General features: G+C 40.8%; 1 protein-coding gene across 4 annotated transcripts in view; it reads right to left on the bottom strand.

Annotated features, from left to right (window-relative positions):
• Positions 1 to 709: 709 nt before the first annotated feature.
• ARHGAP20 (Rho GTPase activating protein 20) overlaps positions 710 to 23027 on the bottom strand; it is a 61552-nt gene continuing 39234 nt past the window's right edge. For all 4 annotated transcript variants that reach the window (XM_032680026.1, XM_032680027.1, XM_032680028.1 and 1 more), the window contains 10 exons: positions 22892 to 22976; positions 20011 to 20088; positions 16054 to 16120; positions 13958 to 14140; positions 9398 to 9576; positions 6292 to 6453; positions 5150 to 5259; positions 4000 to 4189; positions 3436 to 3547; positions 710 to 1833 (listed from right to left, as the gene is read on the bottom strand). In XM_032680026.1, the coding sequence (XP_032535917.1) occupies positions 740 to 1833; positions 3436 to 3547; positions 4000 to 4189; positions 5150 to 5259; positions 6292 to 6453; positions 9398 to 9576; positions 13958 to 14140; positions 16054 to 16120; positions 20011 to 20088; positions 22892 to 22976 (2260 nt within the window). In that variant the 3' untranslated portion in view covers positions 710 to 739. The remainder of the gene's footprint in view (positions 1834 to 3435; positions 3548 to 3999; positions 4190 to 5149; positions 5260 to 6291; positions 6454 to 9397; positions 9577 to 13957; positions 14141 to 16053; positions 16121 to 20010; positions 20089 to 22891; positions 22977 to 23027) is intronic.

Raw genomic sequence — 23027 nt, 5'->3', positions numbered from 1 at the left:
CTATGTTTTAGATGCTGCATAATAAAATTACGTTTGTTCTGCTTGCAATAATACATAATGCCATTTACAGCAATGTTAAGAAAATATCCACAACTTAAACATGAACAGAACAGCCAACAAAGCACAATAAATGAAACACACAGAGTTGCAGGGTGTTAGTTACAAGCTTCTGCATTTCCCTTTACATATTTTTGAGCTTACTTTTGTCTTTTGCAATGTGAAAGGAATAACTACACCTATCAAACATACCACATAAACATACAGAAAACAATACACTTACTCCTTGGAGGACAATGAAGGGAAAATTTATCAGTTTCAGAACAGTAGTATAATACCACAGTTATGGAATCTATGCTGACTTTGCACATTACATCAAAAGCACAAAGGACTGGGACTCACATCTTCAAGGCTCAACACTTGAGTGGTCAAGGGGAGAGGCCCAGCAGGCACCCTGCTGCCCTGGCAGGGTCAGAGAACAGGGCACTGGCCTCGGTTACCTCCTGGGTCCCTTCTAGATTTTCAGAAGACTTCTGTTTGCTTGCTTTTTAGCAATTCTTATTATTCTTACAATGTTCTTGCAAAGCTTTATGTCGGAACATTACTCAAACAGTTTCCTAAAAAAAAGAAAACTTGTGAGTCTGGGGACTGCTCAATTAAATTTGAACAACCTGGATGTTAAACTTAAAATGAACACACATTAACACCAAAGGCATTTTCTTTATGGTGTTTATTTTAAGCATTAATATTCCTCTGCAAAAAAGCTTTGGTCAGTCTCTTTAAACTTTGGATTGCTGTAATGTTTTTCTAGACTTCCTCTTTGATCATGAAGACTGTCTCTTCCTGTGACTTTCAGAGGCAATGCCTGAATTTTAGGCTTAATCAAATAGCCATCAACTCCATCAGTAGGTTTCAGGGGGGCTGGCCTGCTGGTGGGCTCCACCAAGCCCCTTTCAGCCACAGCGTCAGTAGGTTGTGGAGATGGTGGCACGTTGGTGGGTGTAACCAAATAGTCACCAGCCACAGCAGCAGCAGTAGCATCTTCGTGTTTCTTTAGCAATTGAAAAGTGCTGTCGAAAGGGCAGGAGGTTTCACTTACGGTAAACAGAGTCTGGTCTGAAAACTGCGAGAAAGCACTGTCCAGAGAGCAAATCGATGACACAGATGGAGATGTCCCAGAAGAAGACTGGCTAGAACAGCTAAATCCTGAGCAAATATTTAATCCCTCTGGTGTTGGAGGCAGGAGACAATGGGACAGGTCTTTCCTTTCAACGTTTTGATTTGTGTTGTCACTTCTACCAACATTAATCCCCATAATCAAGCTCCGACTGCTAAGCTTTTGCCTTTCCATCTGCAATGATCGAAGCTGACAGAGATAGTCTTCATCTTCATGAGATAGGACAACATCACAGCTGGCTTTGCGTGTCGCCTTCTCATGACCATCATCAGTGTGGACAAAACTGGAGGCGAGGAGGGCAACTGCAGGCTCGGAGGAGCGTCTGTGTCTCCTCGAAGTTTTGAGAGCACCTGAGGTAGCGGCTGAGGAGAAACCCAGTGCGCCGGAGCACAGAGATTCATTCTGTGAGTTTTCTTGCGATGAAAACTTCAGGTGCATGCCAACAGAAATTGTCAACTGCTTTGATTTGGTCTCGCTTTGGATTTCATCCACCTCTGTCTGCTCTGAATCACCATCACTCAGAGTGAAGACAGACTCCCTGCTCCGGTTATCTTGATCGCGGGTTTTAATCCAGTCACTAGAAGAAGAGTCAGCTTCATCATTCGCCTCATTTTCCAGGCTGTCGTAGGAAGAGTCATTCTGATGGAGAGAAGCAACATCTGCAAGGACAAAACCAAGTGTTAACACATCAGTGACTGAACAACCCTATTGACAAGCAGCTTCCTTTTTTTTATTTTTTTTGGCAAGTATCCTTTACTTTCAGGAGTATTTGCCCTTTAAAGATTCTTCAAGCAGAAATACCAATAATTTCAGAAAAAATTACTATCTGATTTTGAAATAGAAAAGATCAAGTGAGTGCTAAGCTGCAGTTCAGTCAAGAAATACAGGATAATGGCACAATTAAGGGTCAGGGGTTTTTTTTTTGTTGTGGTTTCCTTGGTTTGGTTTGGGTTTTTTAAGTGGTGAACTTTACTAGTACATAATCTAGCTGTAAACAATTATTTACATACATACATGTATTTAACAGGTAATTATTGAATTTTTCTTTTCATTATTGAATATTGAAAACAACATTTAACCTTTCTTTCCTTCTTTTAGACAAATGAAGAAAACAGGGCATACTTCATATTTCCATAGTCTTCCAGAAAATAATTTTCTTCCAGAAAAAATATTTTTAAGAGCAACATGGTGAGTTTTAGTCTCAGTTTAAACATTTCCACTCAGCAGTGCACACCTCGGTCCTAATCTGTATTTGCGATAATTGGAATTACATTAAATCTCTTTTGCTCCAGGCCACTCTAAGCTGACTTATCTCACATTTGCAGCAGACACAGTTCCCACACGGGCAGTTCCCACACCTCAGTGCATGGCTGAAAACTTGTTCAGCTGTCACAACCTATTGTGGGTCTGAGCTCTCAGTCTCAGCACATCCCAGCACAGCAGATCCCATGTGCTTCACTCCTGGGGAGGGGGCAGGCCAAATTTCACTGGATTTCATCAAATCTCACCTAGAGCATGAGGAATTCAGAACAGTCACACTGAGTCAGTCTGGCATGCCAATGCAAGTGCTATTACCACTTTCAGTATAGGCCAGTTGTGACAAAATCTATTTTACAAAAAATGCTGCTTTAGAAACACTTTAAGGAGAGACACAAAACTCCAGTCAAAATTAATGCTATCACAAAGTTGGAGAGAAAAAGAGCACTAAGAATATTCTGGAGAGTTCTGTCAACTAGTCTGTCAGACAATTTCAGCCACCAGTTCCATCATTTTTCTGTGCTAGTAGCAAAATCTGGATGTCCCATTGAAATTATGGAGATCTCTCTCTTTTGATAGTGAAGAATAGACACTTTCAGTCCTAATATAATGGTGTGACATCGCAGTTGCATTATAACCATCGTTGGTCATGACTTCATGATATTCTGGAGGCTGAGGCAAAAATTCTAGACTTAAGATGAAGCTTTCTCCAGATTTTTTCCTTTTTTTTTTTTCTTTGTTTCCCCTTCCTCTTTTTTACCATAGTGGCTCAAATGACTGGTACAGGAGCAAGAGATTCTTTGCAAGAGCATTCTGTGATATGGCTCAGGTCTTTGGTAAGTTGAATCAGTTTTTATGACCAATACTTTGGGCAGAGGAAAGAGAACAGCAGTATCTGGAAACACTGCATGAAAAGGGAACAGCATTTTTCCTTGGAATAGACTGATCTTTTGTATGGATAAGTTTAGCTGTCTTAAGGAGATCAAAACATCAATCTGTATTACCTGAGCTGTTCTCTCTACTGCATGTCATCAGTATTTCTCCAAAGAGGGAGGTAATTTCATCTCCAAAAATCCTGCAGCAATTCTCAATGAGGAACTGTACCAGACTGGAAATCTGCAACAAAGCAATGGGAGAGAGATGTCTTGTCAGATCTTCTATTATTGCACTCAGGGCAAGCTCACCATACATATGAGGAACAGGAGCAAACTGTATTCCATGATGGCAGCCAGGAACTACTCTATCAGTCTGCTGGGCCCAGACAAAATGTCCTGGTATACATCATCATATGCATCTTCTCGATTTCTACTCTGTCCTGTTCAGAGGTCACTGCAACACAGAGCTTCTTGATGAGAGAAGCACTTCACTAATACACTGCGTATTGCTTTATGATCTCCCTCCCCTTCTTCCAGATTATGAGAATGGATAGATGAATGTTTCTAGAGCCCTGACAAGAGGACAAGTCCTGATCTGAAGAGGTATTGACTGTTTTCATGTTTATAACCAACAGCATGGTTGAACAGGAAGAAGGTTGGTTTGTTTTTTAACTACACTTAAGTGTGTCTTACCTTTTTTATAAATTCACTTTCTATATCAGGAGTGGAGGAAACAGGAGGCCAGAGCAAGCTAGGTGCAATGCAGACAGCCAGATTAAATGCATTCATCTGGTTCTCTTCAGATCTCATTTCTATACCATGCAGCACTCCAAAGATGTAACGTAGGAGAACAACATTAGCTCTGGGGAGCTGCTCTAATAACCTGAAAACATACACAAATGTAATTCTTCAAGTTAGTGACCATTTTCCATAGATACACACAAGTCAAGATAATGGAATTACAGAAACAGGGTAACATGGTCCACTAATTAAAGCTGGGAGTGTGTCAAAGAGATGTTGTTGTTCAGCTGCTTTCCCTCACTGTGCCTCTGAACAGTTTTCTGGAACAACAGAAAACATCATAACACATAATTAAAATTATGCTCTGTCAAACTAATGAACCAAGTACAACATATGTCATGAAACTGTACTTCACCTAAGCTCCCTGATAATTCACTATTCACTTAACCAAAAAGTTCAGCTGTCTCTCCATGCCATCTAGTTGCCTTAAGTATATATGCGTGTAAGTAAGTGTGAGGTCAGCTAGCATACCAAGCTCTGCTTCCCATGACATAAACTTTGCCTACTTTCTGTTTCATACCACCTGCAAGGGTAGAGGCTTCCCTTGTCACTCTACTCCAGCATTTACACACAATTCCATCTTGGCTTCAGAATGGTCACTAAAATTTGAGATGAATCAGGGGAAATATATGAGGAACTGATTTCAGCTTCCCTTTCATCCAGGACTCCAAAGTTCCCTGAAGGTGGTTTTGGATTTGATATCAGGAAGAAATTCAGGTCCTGGACAGCGTATTTCCAAATCATATAAGTTGGTTTTGTTTTCTTCATGAATTGATTAATTTATTTACTGGTATCCACAAAAGGCAAAAATGTGGGACAAAAGAGTCATAAAACTGTCTCATACAGACAATCATTTAAGTATATATATAAGTTTGAATGTTCTGTCATATACACAGAGACTTTCAGCATCTATATTTAAAAAATTAATTGTAAGTTGAATATTTGCAATTCCGCATTCTGGGATATACATTTATAGGAAAAGAATGCAGAGAATATAAGTATATATTATAATAGTATTATATAGTATATAATATAAGCATACCTTTGTATGCTTTTTATCTTCTCTTCAGTATTTCCTTGATCCAGCACAGAGACCCACTTATCACACAGCTGGGATGACAAAATACTGCCTGGGATGTTGCGAAGAAAATCCTTATCAAGAGAAAAGAATAACAAAACACGTGAACAGCTGTTCTGGAGCATGTGAGGGAGTAGGAGTAAGACATGCAGATAGAAGAGGATGTATCTGTGCAACAGTGCTCACTGACAAGCATATTGTTACACACAGCAACTAAAACCAGAAGAAAATCATCTGAGATATGGAAGTACTTTAGATTATGCTTAAAGTGAATATTTTCTTGCCCTTTCCTTACCCTTTCCTGTCATAATAGAAGTATTTGGAAGCTTCATTTGATATTGCTGAACTAAAAAATCTGCAGTGAGACCAGTTATTTTGATGTTGTATAGTGTCTGTCTTCACTTATCCCTTAACTTCATTCATAGACCCTGTTTCTTCTCCTTAGCTGACAAGCTCAAACATGTCCAGATTATAGGCACTGCAAGACATCTCTGTTTTCTCTCCCCTAATCAATCCCTTTTGGTAATGGAGTACTTAAACTAGTCATGAATAGTCATGCTACTCCTCTTTCCTAATACCTCAGCCACTGGCAGCGAAACTGTTGCAGCTTAGGAAGAAGTCCAAATCCTAGCTTTCCAAACAAGCTAGGGTAAGGGAAGTTATGATGCTTTTTTGCACAAGGAATATTGGTTTTTACATAAAAGATTGTAAGAAAAGATAGTGCATAAAAAAAATCCAAATATTTATGGCAACGCTATAAACTCACCAGGGTTTATAGTGTAGGGTATTACTGACATGTAAGGAAACAGGTCTGCAAACATGCCTTTTTAGTATTTCATATGCAGAGATAGAGGAGCAGAACCAAGTTGTAACAGAGACCTCAGAAAAACTGGCAGGAAAACAAGCTGGCTAGTCCTTTTCCTCATCCTAATTCAGTGGTAAACGCATTTGGAGATTCTCACAACATTATTGTGCCAGCCCATTCTTCTTAATTCAGTCCACCAGTTCCTCTTTAGGCCTATCCCTGGAGAAAAGCCCTATTTGCTTGTGCATGGGATCTGTGCTGCTCTCACCCAAAAAGGGAGAAAGGAACATTCTTCACATACCTTAAACAAAGATGCTGTCACAAATATGGATTCACAGGCTAGGTCCACTTCAGAGCCTGAATCAAGCTTCTCCTTGAGCTCTCTGAAGGTTTTTGCACTTCCAGAGCGTCTGAAAATACCCTTGGTGGAAGGGCCCTCTTGGTAAAGGAGAGAAAGCATGTCCTGAAAAAAATTAAAAGGCAGACAGGATTTCTTATAAATATATTTTATTGTCCAGTGCCACGAAAATGTAGTTTTGCCACTTCTGCCCCAGCTGAAAACCTTTGAGTCCTAAAAAAGCTCAGAAATAAAACACAAGTCAAGGCTAACCCTCCAAACCATGCCAAACTGCACAGCAAAGCTGTGATCTGGGGTTCTCATTTTAGAAAATCTTATAAATACTGCGCTGCCACTGCTGAGCTCTAGCTTCCTGCATGATCTTCCAGGACCCATGCAAGTTTCAGCCAAGTCATTTAAATATATAAACATTGTGGTATGGGAAAAGGAGAGGGGTCTACCTAATTCAAAGCTCTGCATCTGATGATGGCCTCAGATAGACACCACTTTGTATGAAGATATCAGACCCCCACTGCTCATCATTGTAGTCAATATTATCACTGACCAGAGATAGACTTCTGTTCCATTATTGATGTCTGAAAGAAATTAGATTTTTATTTAAGCTGAAAAGCACTTTGTTAATATCTATCTGCACTTCTTCAGCAGATCAGAGTCAGGTTTTTACTTCCTTTGCTGCTTGTGAGTGGTATCATACTTAGCAAGCAGCTCAGGGCTGTCAGAGGGATCACCTCTGGGGCAAGGTGTTCCCTCCTGGGAGGTCACCCAGAGAGGGCTAAAGCTCAGCCTTACAGCTATCCTAAAGCCAACGAGGCTGCAAAGGATTAAACAAGTGGGCAGCTTACTACATGAGATACTTTAAGTATCTCATGTAGTAAGGAAAGGGAAAACAAGCAGATTACTGCCTAGCTTTTAAAATAACAGGAGGGACTGATTTCTTCTGCTAAATAAGAGAGGAAAACAAGAAGAAAAGGAAATGCTGAAACTTCTTCTGAGGTAATATGTTTACGATATTTGCCAGATGCTTAGTTCTCTGCAGTCTCCTGTAGGTCATTTCCCTGACAATGCTGGTCACCTCTTGCAGACCTTCTCCAAGTGATACAGAATTTGTCATGTTTCTCTCTTCCAAAGGAGAAACACATGCAGACAGCCTCTGAGATTATGTGTATACACACAGTGGCCTGAGGACCAAGTTATCAAAAGAGACTGCAAGCAAAGGGACACTGGGGTGAGCCCATCATCATAAAACTGAATTATAGAACACTAATGGCTAAGAAGTGGGGTTTGGGGACTTGCCTAGTCTGGGCTGTAAGGTAGATCTTCCTGACACACAGCAGTGCAAATAAGTCTAATGGAAACTATTATTTTTACTTTTCCTCTTTAATGTTTCTTTCTCACTCTTGCAGACATTGAAGGCCAAGAATTCATGTAAGTGCAGATGCTTTGGAGAAGCACCTTCATGTCAGCAGGACTCATGTCAGCATTTTCATTTTCTTTGCAGGAATTTAGAACTCTGCCAACAAAACAGGCTGAGTTCCACACCACAGGATATTAGCACATGAACAAATGCTTTGAAAATATATTTTGAACAAAATATCCACAAGATAAAAATCGGAAGCCCCTGTTAAACTAGCAAACCCAGACAAAATTGCATGAATGAAGCTAATGGTGTAAGACAATTCACGTGGTCATGGCTAAAAGAGAGCCCTTCAGCTGTGAAAGCAAGTTCTGAAGCAGATATTAAACACGCCTGCTGAATTCATCCCTGGTATTTTCCTTCTCTTGTAGGTAAATCCCACACAGTTCCCTAGTATTCCATTCTCCAGAGATGCTGTATGAATTCAGAAGTAAGTTATATTTTGTGGCATAAACACAATGTTTAAGATTCAAAGCATGAAGCTTACCAAGCTATGATTCTATTCTTAGTAACTCTGGGGATTTTTTCAGATAAAAGTTTACTAATATTTATGTTTTGGAGAAATTTCTGATATGCAGCATTGGCCCATCTCTTAAACAGAGAGCATGAGGGATCAGGTGATCATATTCTTACAGAATCTGTCTCTGGAGGGCTTATTTAAATAATCTAAATTATGAAAATACACACTTCTCCTTCAAAAGAAAATAACAAACCCACACTATTAAAAGACCTGAAAACTCCTAGTATGATTCACTATTCAGGCACTGATAAAGCAGCACATCAAGCACAAGCTTAGGAGACAAAACATCTCTTCCTGTAAACTGGTGTAACCTCACTGATTTCAGTGGGGTTCTGGCAAATTCTTCCAGCCAAAAGTCAGGCTATTAGGATAAAGGGTCTCACTCCTACTCTGTAAATACTTAAACTGCTGCATCGACGACAGGGCAGCCCTCAGTCCTGACCAAAAATGCCACATATCTGCCTTAATTATGCCTAGGAATGGGCTCTAGGAAACCCTTTTTCATGTTCTTAGGCTGGTTTTGAGAGCACCCACAGCACTAGAGCTCTCTCAAGACAGAAGGAAAAGATGCTTCTGCAGCCTCCGAATTCCCACCTGTTTTTGCAGTGGCGTTATTGGATCAAAAACGAGGACTCAGAGTGCTTGCCTGTCCTGGAATGCCTTCAAGAAAGGCTCTGAAACTGTCTAGTTACGGGCAGGTGGCATTCTTATGCATGCGTGGGCTGTCTATATGGGACAGCAGATGACATATTTATGGATTTAGGAATTTTACAGAGATCTTGGGAGTGGTTTAAAAAGTATGTGAATGTAGCATTTATTTACACCGCGTAAGTGAGGATTAGGGAACCAGCCTTACAGCATGGGTTATAAAGAAGAAACAGCCCAGAGTAGCAGGCTGATCACATACGTTTCTAAAGCTGTTATTAACTAAGCCTGACCACAGCACATGTTAAAAACTGAAGTTCTTGCTGAGAACCACAAATGAGGTTTCCTTCTGGAAATCTTTCTGGTTTCTTTGCTTCGGTACTTTTAATGTCCCATAAACAAACATGTTCTCATTTACTACACAAAGAAATTCCACCACTGTAAGACCCAATTCTGAGCCTGGGACTCACCAACAGGGGTTTGGGCAGGTTGTCATCCTCACAGATGGTTGTTAGCAAGAGGCCAAAGAGCTTCCCAGGAGCAGCAGATGTTGTGGAGAGGGGTGCATTGTCCAAATGCGTGCCTGGGCCACGCCAGAAAGCCCAATTTATGATAGATCTTTTCCTTTTAAATGACTTTTGGCTTAAGTCTGGGGAAAGAGAAAGGTGTTTATTAGAAGAAATGCATTTCAATTCTAGTTCCAGTATTTGGTTTTTGGTGGTTGCTATGGTTTCAAAGGAAAAAATGTCATGAACTCAACCAACTCCTTGGCATCCAGCTAAGCCTAATCCACCATGAATATATCTGTGCATGCATGTGTGTGTGTGAAGAATGTGTTGCCTTACTCACGTCCTGAAGAGGATACAGGATCTGCACTGCGCTGCTGGACCACAACATCAGCACTTACCACTAAGTGCAGGAGGGCAGACCTCAGCCTGCTGACATCACACAGAGCTGGACTCTGCTAAATAACTCGTTTTCCACCCACACGAGCAAAACCAAAGACCTTCTTCAGAAAAGAAGGTTTCCATCTTGGCTTGCTGACCAGAGGCATCCTAGCGTCCCTGGCAATGCAGGAGAGCACCCACTTCCCCCACAAGTAACACCAGAGAATCAGCTAATGTGGCGAGATGTTTTCAGACCATGAAAAGCCACTGCCTTTGCTCTCTTATCTGCAATGCAAGAGTATCATTAGTCTTCTCACTCCAAGCATTTGCTGACCATGGCCCAAGGACAGTGCCTGCCCTTTAATCAACGCCTTCCAGATGGCATTTCAGCATGCTGCCCACACACTGATGGGCTCCATTTGTCCTAATTTTAGCATATTTCATGAGATATCGAAAGATCACCACTAATTGAAGCTCTTATTCTCTTATTTGCTGCGTGTAGAGAAGGAAAAACTGGTATTGGGATACAAAAAGGGTTTTTTCATATGACCTTTCTCAACATCAGACAGTGTAAACTCTTCTTAACAGTATGGGCTACAGCTAAGTGGGGAGGAGGTGGGGACTGTTTATGATAGAAATGCTAACTGGGAAAGACTTATTCTGATATTATTTTTCCTTTTCAAGGTGTTTTCAAAGCCAATCAACATTGATTTAGTTGCTTGCCTACCCTACACACTCTTCTATTAGCTGGTTCTTCCACCTGGTCAAACATTTTACTTTCTGCTGTTGTGGAGGGCAGAAGCAAGGCTTGCAGAATTAAGGATTGTGGCACAATACCAGGTTTTTCTCTCCAATACTTTATTCTCTCCTACACTTTACTACAATTGTGTTTTGAGCTCAAAGAGTAATTTTCATTATATGTCATTCCATTCCAGATCATGCTCCTTTTGGGAATGGGTGGAAATCTTTCCATTAGACACTATAGGATGAAAAGTTACAGTTTAATTCAAAATGTGAACATACGAATGTGAAAGCCTGATGAAAAATTCTTTTCATAAAAAATAACAAAGATATACATTTTAAGCAGCCCAAAGCTTCAAGTGTAAGTCTGGCAGTATCTAAGGCTTTACTTGACACATCATGTTCTGGAGAACATAACTAACCTGTAACTTTCAAAATGACTTTTTTTTCTTTCAGATGACCTGGATATTAGCACACAAATAAGGTTTTCTTCACTTGGAGTTCTAGTCACACAGCAAATACATACTGGTGTTTTTTTCTGTCAACCCTGTAGGTCTCAGTGGAAGTAAAAATTAAGAAAAGATGCTATTTTGGACAACAAGGAAAAGCAGAAGTGAATAAAAAAGGAGTCTTAAAATTAGGAACTCTTAGTCTCTTACTGTTTGCTCCCCTCTTAAAAGCCATGTCTCAAACTGACAGTGTGAGCAAAAGGTAATTGTAACTAACTGCAGCTCTCTCCAGAGACAGGAAGGAAATCTTAACCAGTGCTCTTCAACATACCAGGGCAGAAACCAAAAACTGATGTACAGCAATGAAATGCCATGTCACTTAAAAAACTAACATTCACTGAACAACAGGAAAACTCATCCTTTTAATATCCCCTTTTTAAAAGGCTTGAGAAGTCTTAAGCTAAAGAGCAGATGAGAAGGTGCGGATGTACACTTCCTTTCCTTGAACCTGTGCAAAGCTGCAATACAAGGAGAAGCCCAGGTTCCTCTCAGCCAAGACAGTCACCAATTATTGCTCTGCACAAGTACTTCCATACAAAAACCTCAGGATCCTGCTCTGGTGGATTATTCCAGGCCGGAATCAGAAAAAAAGCAACACTACTTTGATGGAAAACTTTGCTCAGAGCTCACACCAGCCATCTCTTCTGCTCATATTTTACATGAAGGGAATTCCCATTCATAGGTAGTGTTCCAGTCATGGAAATGGCATTTCCTCTTCTTGAAACTAATCAGAAACTTCTAAATAAAACTTAAGATCTGTCTAACAGCGTAGCATCCTTTCTGATCAAACCCCTAACTGTCAACAGTTTTCAAAGACCTCCTTTCTGTATTGAGACTAATTGGTTGAATCTTTGCTTTCTAACAAACAATTAAATAATAATTTGAATTACAGAGTAGCCACTGGCAGCAGTTGGTTCTTTCAATACTTTAGACATGTGCTCATGAGCATTACTTAATGGCTATGTTTAACTGGTAGATGACCATTCCTGTTATATGCTGAAAGGCCACACAGGAGAGGTGACAGAAACACTCCAGTTCTTCCACACATTAAATTCTCTGTACTTTTTTTTAACCATCCTGCCAGGACAGCTGATGTAACTACACCACCACACAGCTACTTATTTGACATGACGGCCTAGTGTCAGTCATGTCTGCCTGTCAACACCAACACTGCTGCCTAACCCTGGTGCATACTGGTGCAGCTGGTCAGCTGCTCCTTGCTGCCTCCAGAAGGCACAGCATGTCCAGCCTAGTGGTATCGATGCAGGGAAGCGATGGGAGGGAGGATAGCACAGCATGTGGCAGTGAAATGTGGGATTACAGATGTCGTTCTCTGTAAATTTGCCCTGTATGTGGCAGTGTGTCTAGTGGTTAACCAAAAACAAACACAGAGATTTTGGCTTGCTGATCTGAAGATGAGCCCAAAGCCAGATCATAGCCTTGGCTTGCATACAGGTACCTTTTGCCATTTTCCAAAACCGAAACAGGTGAGAAGGAGTTAGGAGGAGCACAACAAACAGCGCTGTATGTGAGATAGCCTGCTTTGCAAGCAGACTACACATCCCTTTAAGAGGTTCTGTCTGATGAAAGAAGGAAAGGTGAAGGGACTAAAAGCCTTCCTCCCATTTAGACCAATCCCTGTGCATGACATGCAGGCTGCTCCAGGCTTCTGCTGCCCCGAGCTAGCCTCACCTCCCCTCTGCAGCTTGCACAGCACCGATGACAACACATCTGCATTAGAACTCTACAGGCCTGATTTGCATTTCTATTTTCTCTTGCCAGTCAACATCAGCTGCCAAAGCAGGGTCTGTAAACCTAATTACACCCCTTTGCTAGACTGCCTCATTCTTGAAATATGCCATGAAGTAATATGTGATACAAATTACTGTGAAGGGGGGGGATGAAGGCATGCAGAAAGGAAATTAATATATATAAAATGCAATCAATTTTCAGAATAATTTATAATAGACACTAGTATAATTTACTATATTTAATTTCTAAAAACATTACAAATGGATTCTATTCATATATTGTGGGAGATCTTAGCTACTGGGGAGTGCGCAGGGTAACAGTGTACACGTTATTTTTTTATGATACAGTCATCAGTGGTGAAGTAGGGCAGAGCTCCTAATTGAGCTGCATATGCCAGTGTGTTAAGCACAATTAAAACACACCATGGGATGTATCCTTGCCCGAGGTGTAATGTCTCAGTCCTGTAAAGATCTCCTTATTTCTTTTAGCATGAGCAGTGCTCAGTCATTGTGTTGTTGACAACAGAGTACAAAACAGAGAACAGGTGCTCATATTTTTGCAGCATCAAGGCCAAAGGCAGAAGAAAATACTAGTTTCTTCAATTTGTTCAAAGAGTACTGAAATAAAGAAGTTCTATTTGCTCACCTCATCTAAGTACTCAAGGACAAGTCTAGACTTTGCCACTTGAGGGTCTCAGTGAAGTAGGTGTACAGCCCTAAGTACCGTATTGAGATAAAGGATGCTGTCAAATGTTGCATGGGAATTCTGTGCCGAAGTCAAGCCTTGACACCTGAACCGTAAAACCACTCAGCCTTGCTACAGAGCACAGCAAGGGCTGCAGAGAGAAGAGACTTACAAAAAATTGCAGGGGAGAGATTTTGTCTTTCTTTTGTTTGTTTTAGAAGAATCATTTGACAGGCAGCTTGTCAAAATGTAACTTACAAGGATGACACATATACAACAGCACACTGAAATCAGGGAGAGCTTCATTGCAGAATCCCTTGTACAGCTGGAAGGTACAACTGCACGCTCCTCTTCACTTTCCACTACCCCCAGTGCTGGTACATTTGCTTTCTGTAGCAGAGCCAGGGAGCAAGCCAGGCTATGAGTGAATGTTGCTGGGGTGAGCGGGGCAACGTACCGTTCAGCTGCTGGCACACGGCCACTTGGCTTGGCTTCAGCACAAACTGGCACTGCAGCTCCTGGGGCAGCTGCTCCGTCAGGAAAGACTCCTGAAGCTGCCTGGGGCAGGCACAGTGCTTTGATCCATGCGGCATAGCGTCGCGAATGTGGCTCATTTTAATTCCAAAGGGATATTCATGTCCTGTTCAAAGAGAAATCATAATAATCTGTGTTGGATTGACTGGAGACTTGCAAAACTCCATCTGCCCTGGATGGAAGCAGATTTTGCTTGCTGGCCTGCAGCACTTTCTCTCTCTGTAATCTAAGAATTGACATTTTTCTCCATATTTACACAGGCACCAATCATACACTGGCAGATAGGGAGTTACTGTGTTTGGTGTAGTTAAGCAGATGTAAAAGTAAAACAGACCTATTACAGCTGTTTCACATAAAAGCCCATCAGAAAATACAGATGTTTACTATTTCTACTGCTTTCCTTGTAGCTCTGAAAGTTTAGGTATTGATTGCTTGTATTATTCTGGAGAGAAATGAGACTTTGGGAGCAGTCATTTTTGCTAAGCATGCAAAACCCAAAAAAAATCCAGTGTGAAAGTGATCTTCCTTCCTTCTCCATGTTAAGTGCAACAGCCATCAACTCAGTCAAACGAGATACAATTATGGTTCTCATCTGAGGCTGAAACAGGAAGGAAACGTTAATCACAAGGCTAATGCAAATGAGCTACGCTTGGCTTTAACCAGCATCTTTGGGGACTACACAGACACAATTCATTTCTGGAGGAGCTTTCAAAAATGCCACTGGAAAGATGTTTTTCAAACTTCTCTAAAGATCTGGCAGATGAAATATATTAAATACGGATGCAGTGCTAAGATGCTTTAGTTAGCAGTTAGACTTGAGCACTGAGATTGGAAAAGACGTTATTTGAGATTACAGGTAGGATTGAAGCTTTGGCACAGTCAGAACTCTGCTTCTGATGCCTACCTATGATAAAAGCTGGCCTTATCTAATAAACTTTTGCATAAATATCAAGAACAGCATCACTTTCATACTCCAAGGATTCTTCTTTTCCAAGGATTGTAACTTGAATTTGCAGTGAAAGTCAGTCATTTAGAAAGGCTTTACCATTTCTGAATTCTCTGGCTCTATGTTTAGAGCTGAGGCTGTGATTTGTTCTGAAGAAGATACACAATAATGGTCAGAAAGCCAAAGTCTGGTATGTTTCAAAGGCTAAACAGTTTGCACTATCTATAAGGTGCATAAGGTAGACCTTTTATAAATATTCATGTTATCTGACTCCAGTGAAGCATTTGTAACTAAGGCTGCTTTGAGAAGGAATGCTAAGATTTACTGGGGTTAGATCTGCAAGAGGTAAAACCAGAAAATTCGTAAGTTTTTCTTGTTATAATCATCTGCAAACTCATATAGCACAAGTAAAGCTGGGTTTCTACAGGGAAAGGTTCTTAATAACGGGAAGGGAAGGGATTTTTTCTTAGTGAATCAAGGGCCAAAATCAAATCACTCCATCCAATCACTTTTGAGCTTTGGGTTGGTTCCTGAAGACAAAATGTTTTGAAAACCATTTTAGAAAGAGAATAAGCACTGATTCACTCCTAATCAGAGGGGAGCTGTCAGACAGTACGAAAAACAGAGGATTGAAAAGGACTTCTTGAATCAGTTAACTTGAGTTAACAACAGAACATTTCTCAAAACTCTGCTGAGTTTTACTGAGGAGGGAAGTAAACAATGCTATGGAGGTGTAGGAAGAAGTATGGTAAAGCTGGACAGCCTGGAGCATGATGCCCCCAGGAGGGGCTGAGTGGAGAGGCCAACTCTGCAGAAAGACTGGGGCTCATGCAGCAAAACTGGGGCAGAAATAAATGACCTTTTCCAACCTCTTAGTGACACAAGCTCTTCAGAACAAAGGATCATCATCTGACTAGCTCCCCAAATAGATAAACTTGTGTGACAGGGAAGTAAGAGAAAAAACAGGAAAAACAAAAGAGGAAACTGCATTTCAGTCTTCTCTGTATTTCTTGCTTCCTTCAGCACTAAAAGCTGAGTGAATATTGAAAAACAAAACAACATCAAGAACTTACCAATAAGAGGGTAAGGAGCATGTTCTCTTCCTGAAATCACCCATAGCTTGTAATCTTTTTCAGAGCCCTTTAAAACCAAAATTAAGAATAAGTTTGCCAGCCATTAAGGACAGGTTCATGTAAGGTTTCTCACAATGTAAGGATAATCTGCACCTTGTCAGCAGCGTTTACTTTGCAGTGCCTAAGTTTGCCACCAGCAAAGTTTCTGAATTGTGTCTGTCCTGTGCAATCTGGTTATGTGACCAGGATTCAGCTCTGAACATTGAGAGGTGCTGGAGCCCATCATTTCTGAGGGTAAAGGGGGAGGTTTTCCCCAATTCTTTCAGTGCTCCTGGAAGCAGAGGGATGGATGTCTCAGCCCACTCTGCCCTGCAGCACTGAGCAGCACCCAGCGCCAAGGAGAGACAGGTCTGATCCCCCAGAAGGATAACAGCTAAGCAGCACAAGGAGGAGGAGGACTGCTGCAGGGCATGGGGCAGACAGCAGGTAGTTCCTGTGAGCTGAGGTCACCCTTCAGCTCCGTCCTGAGTACCAGGGAAATCACACTCTCTGGGATGTGCTCTGCCACACAGGGACCCCCAAGCCTCACATCTGAGAACTCTGCTCCACCATCTCCCCAGCTTCTCTACATCCCCCTCGAGCAGGAGGAGCTCAGGCTTGTGAGCCTGTGACCCATGCTTAAAGGCAGGGCAGGAGAACCTTCACCCAAGTCCTGAGCCCACTCTGATGATGCCAAGGCAAGGATGGCACCATGGGGCTCCTGGCACTCAACGTTGCCCCCAAAATCTCCCTGTAGGGCTGCTGTCAGCCCTTTTGAGCAGCCCTTTACTGTGGAAGGGCTTGGGAGCATTGGAAGGTGTTTTCAGGCTGCCAAGCCCTTTATAAAATGTACAGTGGAGAGAATAAATTTACATCAAAGGAGACAATTTTCAAAAGACTGAAGAATGTGATCATCTTTGTGAAAAGCTGTGTAAAACCTCTGATTTGAAAGCAAATTCAAAATATTGCCTTTAGCATAAATACAGAAGTCAGTGTTGCAGTTTAATTGAAGAAAGAGAATAATACTTATTTCAAATATGATGGTGAGACAACAGAAGTAAAAGAATGGCATTTAATGTAAACCACACTCAGGACAAAAGGAAATAGCAAGTGGATAAATACACTGCATTAAAAGTGATCTATTTTACCTTAAATTACTTTTCAGTGATAATGCTAAATCAGAATAATTAAAATCTAAAAGTTTTCTGGCTACAAAGGTGGTAAATACCTCATGACAGTATCTATTTAGCTCTAAAGTTAAATCCTACCTCCTTTTAAACTATTTGCCTACTATCCTGCATTGTCTGGACCTTCACCCAGTGTCCCCAAGGCTCTTGAGACTCTTCCTGCTTGCTGCATGCACCTGGTGTAATGCTGATACATCCAATAAAGCCTTTGCAGTTTGCTCTCTGACTGACAGAGCTTTTTGGCCCATATTAGCACTGCTGTTAAGTCAGCTAGCAGGGGGCAGAAGGAAAATAAATAGGCTTTGGAGACATCTCTGATGCCTCAGGGCAAGCAGCCAGGAGCAAATAAATACAGCTGAGGAGGACAGGAAAGGGTATTTGCTTTTCCTTTTATACATATATGTGAAAGGGATTGTTGCCATGAAGGGGAAGCAGAGGAAGGGAAAGAGCTGGTAAATATGGCTTTCAGGAGGCAAACTGTTCATATCCCGACTGCAAATCCTGTCCTTTATGGGCTTTATGAGGCCATTTGTCAGTATAAATATGACTGTCCCAGAAAAGTCAGAAAGTGTAATTACAGAGCTGGGAAACCCAAGGCCCTTCTTTCTGCCCCACTTGATAATTTGGAACAGATATCAATGCCATTTTGCATGAGCTAGTTGTCATTTTACCAGAGAAACCACAGACGAAAAACCCTGATGTGTTAAACCAGAGTGAACTCAGCCAAAGTAATAGCCTCATTAATCACATAATATGTGAAATGTAGTTTTTATAATTGCCATTGAAAAGTCATAAAGCTTCTTTCAAGTGGTCCTCTCCGGACAGAAATAAAAAACCTCACATAAGGCAAAGCTTCCTCCCAGTCAGAACAATCCTATGAGGGGTTTGGGTGTTTGATTGATACCCAGGCTACAGCTTAATTTATTTAGCTTGTTTGATTTTATCGCTAATCTTATGATATGCCTATAATGAAAAAAGGCCTTATGTTCTAAAGAAGCAGTGAAAAAATATAGTATATTACTTGGGCAAATAATTCTGCAGGCAAGATTTTACATCTTTCAGATGGCTTTCCTTCTTTTTCCACTTGAAATAAAAATGTAAAGAGAAGGAAAGGGTTGATTGTAATACATACAAAAGAACACAATGCTGAAATCCTCCTCCTGCTCATCTCAAAGTATTCTCTTTGAATACTACCATTTTCCTGTTTTTTCTGTACACAAAATGAGGAAGTGCAAATGACACCCATAAAATGGGTAAAAATGAAGTACATCACAATAAAGACTTGCAGTTGTAATATAGCACAGTCTCCTGATTTTTCTTGCAGACAATCTGCAATTAAAATCCTAATTTTAACTCACATCTTATCCTTTTCACCTTGCAACCCCCTCCATGAACTCCAGCTTCTTTAATTGAATAGACTACTGGATTCTAAGCTCAGGCCAGAGCCCCAGCCCTGGTGTAAATGGGATGTCTGAGACATAACAAGGTGGGTAGACAGAAATTGCTGTGCCTAAGAAATGCCAAGCTAGCAGAATAGATCCCTGTATTAAAAGCCTGTATAAACTAGGGATAATGCATGTTAGTGAATGCTAATTCTGAGGTTACTCCAACTTTTGCTGTGAACGTCCAGAAGCCACAGGGAAGCACAAGAGTGGCACTTTGCTCGTATTTAACTCTTCACACCCAAGGCTGTGGTAAGGAAAGACTTGACAGATTCTATGCAATGAGATCAACATGTGCATCAAGAGTAAGACATTTAAAAAACTTTTATTACCCAAAGAGCAGACTGGCAGGCCAGTTAAAAAGCTGTCATCCAGGATCTTCTATGTGATCACTGGTGTTGGTTGGAGCCACATTGTGAAACAGAATAAGGGAGCCAGAATTCTGTCCTTGGCATTGATTCACTATTACACCTGAGGCACTACCTGGTCTGGTTTAGAGCAAAGGAAGCCAGCTGAGGCAGTACTTGATATCATAGGGATCGCTGCATTTATTTGGTACTACCCTGCATTACCATAAGTCCTGTAAAAGCCTTTTTCCAAAACAGTTTCAGGACATTGCGTGAATTGGGCGCATTGAGATCTTATGCATTCAGATTCAGAGTGCGTGCATTCAGACTCTGTGCATTCAGATTCTCTGCATCACTGTAAGTCCTGTAAAAGCCTTTTTCCAAAACAGTTTCAGGACATCGCTTAAATTGGGTGCATTCAGATTTTGTGCAATCACTTAGTTACATTCTTGTCTTACATAACTCTCAAGGTCCATGGACATTTAAAGTACCTGATTCAGACACTTGAGAGCAGTGCTTGTACTTGCTATCTGGGGACACAGCTGATGATGCATGTTTGCACATTTTGAAACCAACTAACAGACAAGTCAGTAGGTTTCCTGTTCACACTGAAGCATGCAAAAGGAGCTCTACCAAACTCTCAGTTCTTGTGTCTAGATGTCTCCTCTCAGGCTTCAGCAAAACAGATTTAAAAGCAACTTGAAACATGACTGATCCCTTACAGGGACAAGAGACCTACTCAAAACTTTTAAAGCACTTGTTAATCTCTGGAGGTCTATATATTAACAAGGCACTTCTGCTGCACTTCAATAACTCTGAATTGCTATCTTAAAGGCTTTAATTAATGTTCATATTCTAAAACTTGGAAATAGTGTAAGGCAAGATCTGACTGTTATAAGAGACTACAAAAAAAGACTCATTAAAACTGGTGCAAGGACTTACATTAATTCCCAGCTGCTGCAGGGCCATCAGAATTACATCGTTTGCTGTATCAACATTGGTTACACTTAGGGTTTTTGACTGTGAACAGAAAAAAGGAGAAGGGGAAAGTGGTATTAAAAATTTGGATTTGCAAAGAGTATCTGAGGTGCAGTAGCTCTGCATTGTTGGAAAAATTGAGAATATCCTGTTAAAATTTTACTTATTAAAATAAATTATACTACATAGATAAAGGTCCAGCTGTTTGGGATCAAGGTTTGATTTCCTCTGCTTTGTCACATACTTTCTGTATTTGCTCCCTGCTTCCCTAGCAGCTCCATCAGAAGGGAGAGTGCCATGATTACTGGGGACATGACTTCCACATTAAAATATGCAAAAAGACAGGATTACTAACTGCACTTTAGACACTGCATAAGGGGAACACAATGGTTTGATTCATTTAAAAGCACACAAGTTTCCTTTGAAAAAAATTAAACATTTCAGTGAGTTTTTTCAGTAAAATATCAATTGTCAATAATTTCTGTCCTTTTCAACTGAAGTTCTCCCTGGTAAGAAAATACTGTAAACAGGCCATTCATCTCTAGCACCTTTGTTACATTCTATAGATTTCTCAGAGCTAGATCTGGCTCAGCACCAGAAGCACTTCCTCTTGGTAATCTTTCATCCAATTAAAATGCTACCTCTCCAGCAGCCTCTAGAATCTGCTGATGGGCAGTATGGAAAAGCATGGAACAGCAGAGATACCACTTTCTAAATAGTTATGGTGACCAGCATGGAGTGCCAAGCTTTGGTTGGTGAAAGTGCTGCTTTCCACAGGGCAGTCTTTCCAGAGTGAGATTTCAGCATTTGCTGCCTGGAATCAGTATTCCTCCAGTACTGCTGTGCAATGCTCTGTACCTCAGCTCCATGGATTGCATCAAACACAGTAGGATTAATGACTCTATCCTCAGCCCTGCTGGAATGTGGCAGCACCACTGCCTTCACGTTGCAGAGGCAAAAACAAGTGGTGAACATGTGTCCAGAGTGGTTTTTGCTTGCAGCATCATACCCATGCTGGTCTCACTTCCAAGCTAACAGGCAACTCCCACACACCAAGCACAAGTTACTAAGCCCTCTTTAGAAACTTGGCTCCACCAACAGCACTGCACAGCTTTTGGATTGCAGCTGGTTCCTGGCCAGACTAAAGCCTTGGCAGAACAAAGGCATGCCCACTGCAACAAACCACCCAGGCATATCTGATGGCTCAAACAAGGGAAGGTGGCAGAGCTGCGATGTAGATGTTCACTGCCAGTCCCAAGACAGTTTGCAATACGCTGATACCTTCTGTAGTATACGAATTTTATGCTGGCCATAAGGTGTTCAGGTGAAACAACCCCCTGACATTTTGCTTTTAGAAAAGATCTGAGCTGTACATTTGTGTAGGTTCCTGACGGTAACAAGCTGCCATGGCAATTAAAGGAAAGTAGTGAGAATACTGTATATCTTGCTTCAGGACATATCTGAACGCTCATACCATAAAAAATTTAACATTTGCCTGAAGCAATGACATCTGGCTCTCAGGAGTAGGTCAGCACATTTGCATAAGTTTTGCCCTTGGCTAGAATATAATAAAATGGTTTGTGCCTTGTGTTCAGCCTTCCTTACTGTCCAAAACCAAAATAATTCTTAGGCATCTCCAGCCGCTATAGTAGGAACCACAGTGCAATAAGAACTGTTTGCATCACAGAATTTCTATCTGTTCCTCCTCTGTTTTATTACTGATAATATCCAGACTATAGTGTGTCGTTTCTAGGACTGTCAGGGTCAGAAGACCATATCTGGCATATGAGCTAATTACAGCTAAGGAGAAAAGGCATTTAAACAAACCCCAACAAACTCTGGTACAAGATTGCAACCCAAGAGCATGTATGATTTAGAGACTTTTACACCTGAGTAGACCTTGATCTGCAGCCTTGCATTCGAACTTCACAATTTTTGGTATTGTTTATTAATTTTTATCTTAGCCACCTCGCAATTATATAATTGTTTAATTATTATTTTCTGAAAAAAAGGCAGACTCTTTTATGCTTTCATCTATGCAAATACAGAATTCTAAGTGGAGATTCACCATTGGGCAAAGACCTCCAATGAAATCTAACTTCTGTCAAAATTTCTCATTCCCTTGCACATGCTCCTTGGAGTTCTGAGCTTGAAATACAGATGTTACAAGAAAGAAAAGACAAATGTAGAAGAAGCAAAGGAAGAATGGATGGATTATCATTGAACGCTAGGGTATCCCTATGGAATTGGCTACATGCAAGAATTTATTTTAAATTGGTTCATAATTATTTAGTCAAAAAAGTGCAAATCACCCTGTGAATGACCTTTTTTACTATTTATACTTTGCCTATAAATTTACCAGCATCAATTAGTTGATGAAAAACATGCTTAAGGCAATTTCAGGGTGTTCTTACACACTGCTTTCCTGACTTAAGATCGCTATAAACAATAACACACGCTGCAGCTTCACAGAATTGAATGAAGGCAGTTGTGGGTTTAGATAAGATTTACAAGCAAAAAAGGGTATATTGTGCTGGTATTTCTGAAGATGCTTACGTGTAAGTTCCACTAGAGGTGTTTCTTGGGACTTCACACTATACAGTCTTTAGTTTGTATGCCAGAACCATTATTTCTTACCAAGCACACTGTCTTTAAAACAGAAGTCATGTATTAAACACAGGGCACAAACATTTCAGGGCTGCGTATGCCAAGTCTTTTCAAGGGACTGAATCCTTAAAGGAGATTGTAAACCAAAGGAACCCGTTCAATATCCAAAGGATTTGCAGGTCACTAGCACTCATAGGTGATGTGGATTTAGACCCCTATTTAACTCAAGAGCACTTACATATGCACAAGTTCCCACGTCTTTTGCAATTATCGTCACAGGAATCCTTTTAGGATTGTCTTTTTCCTTCTCTTCTCTTATTCGACTGACAAAACAAGTACAAAACAAGTAAATTTTTAATATTGCAAATATAAAT

The sequence above is a fragment of the Chiroxiphia lanceolata genome, chromosome 2 (genome assembly GCF_009829145.1).
Source record: "Chiroxiphia lanceolata isolate bChiLan1 chromosome 2, bChiLan1.pri, whole genome shotgun sequence".
In the NCBI taxonomy this organism is placed as follows: domain Eukaryota; kingdom Metazoa; phylum Chordata; class Aves; order Passeriformes; family Pipridae; genus Chiroxiphia; species Chiroxiphia lanceolata.
Note: the sequence above shows the minus strand (reverse complement) of the source record. Positions and strands in the feature narration are given on the sequence as shown.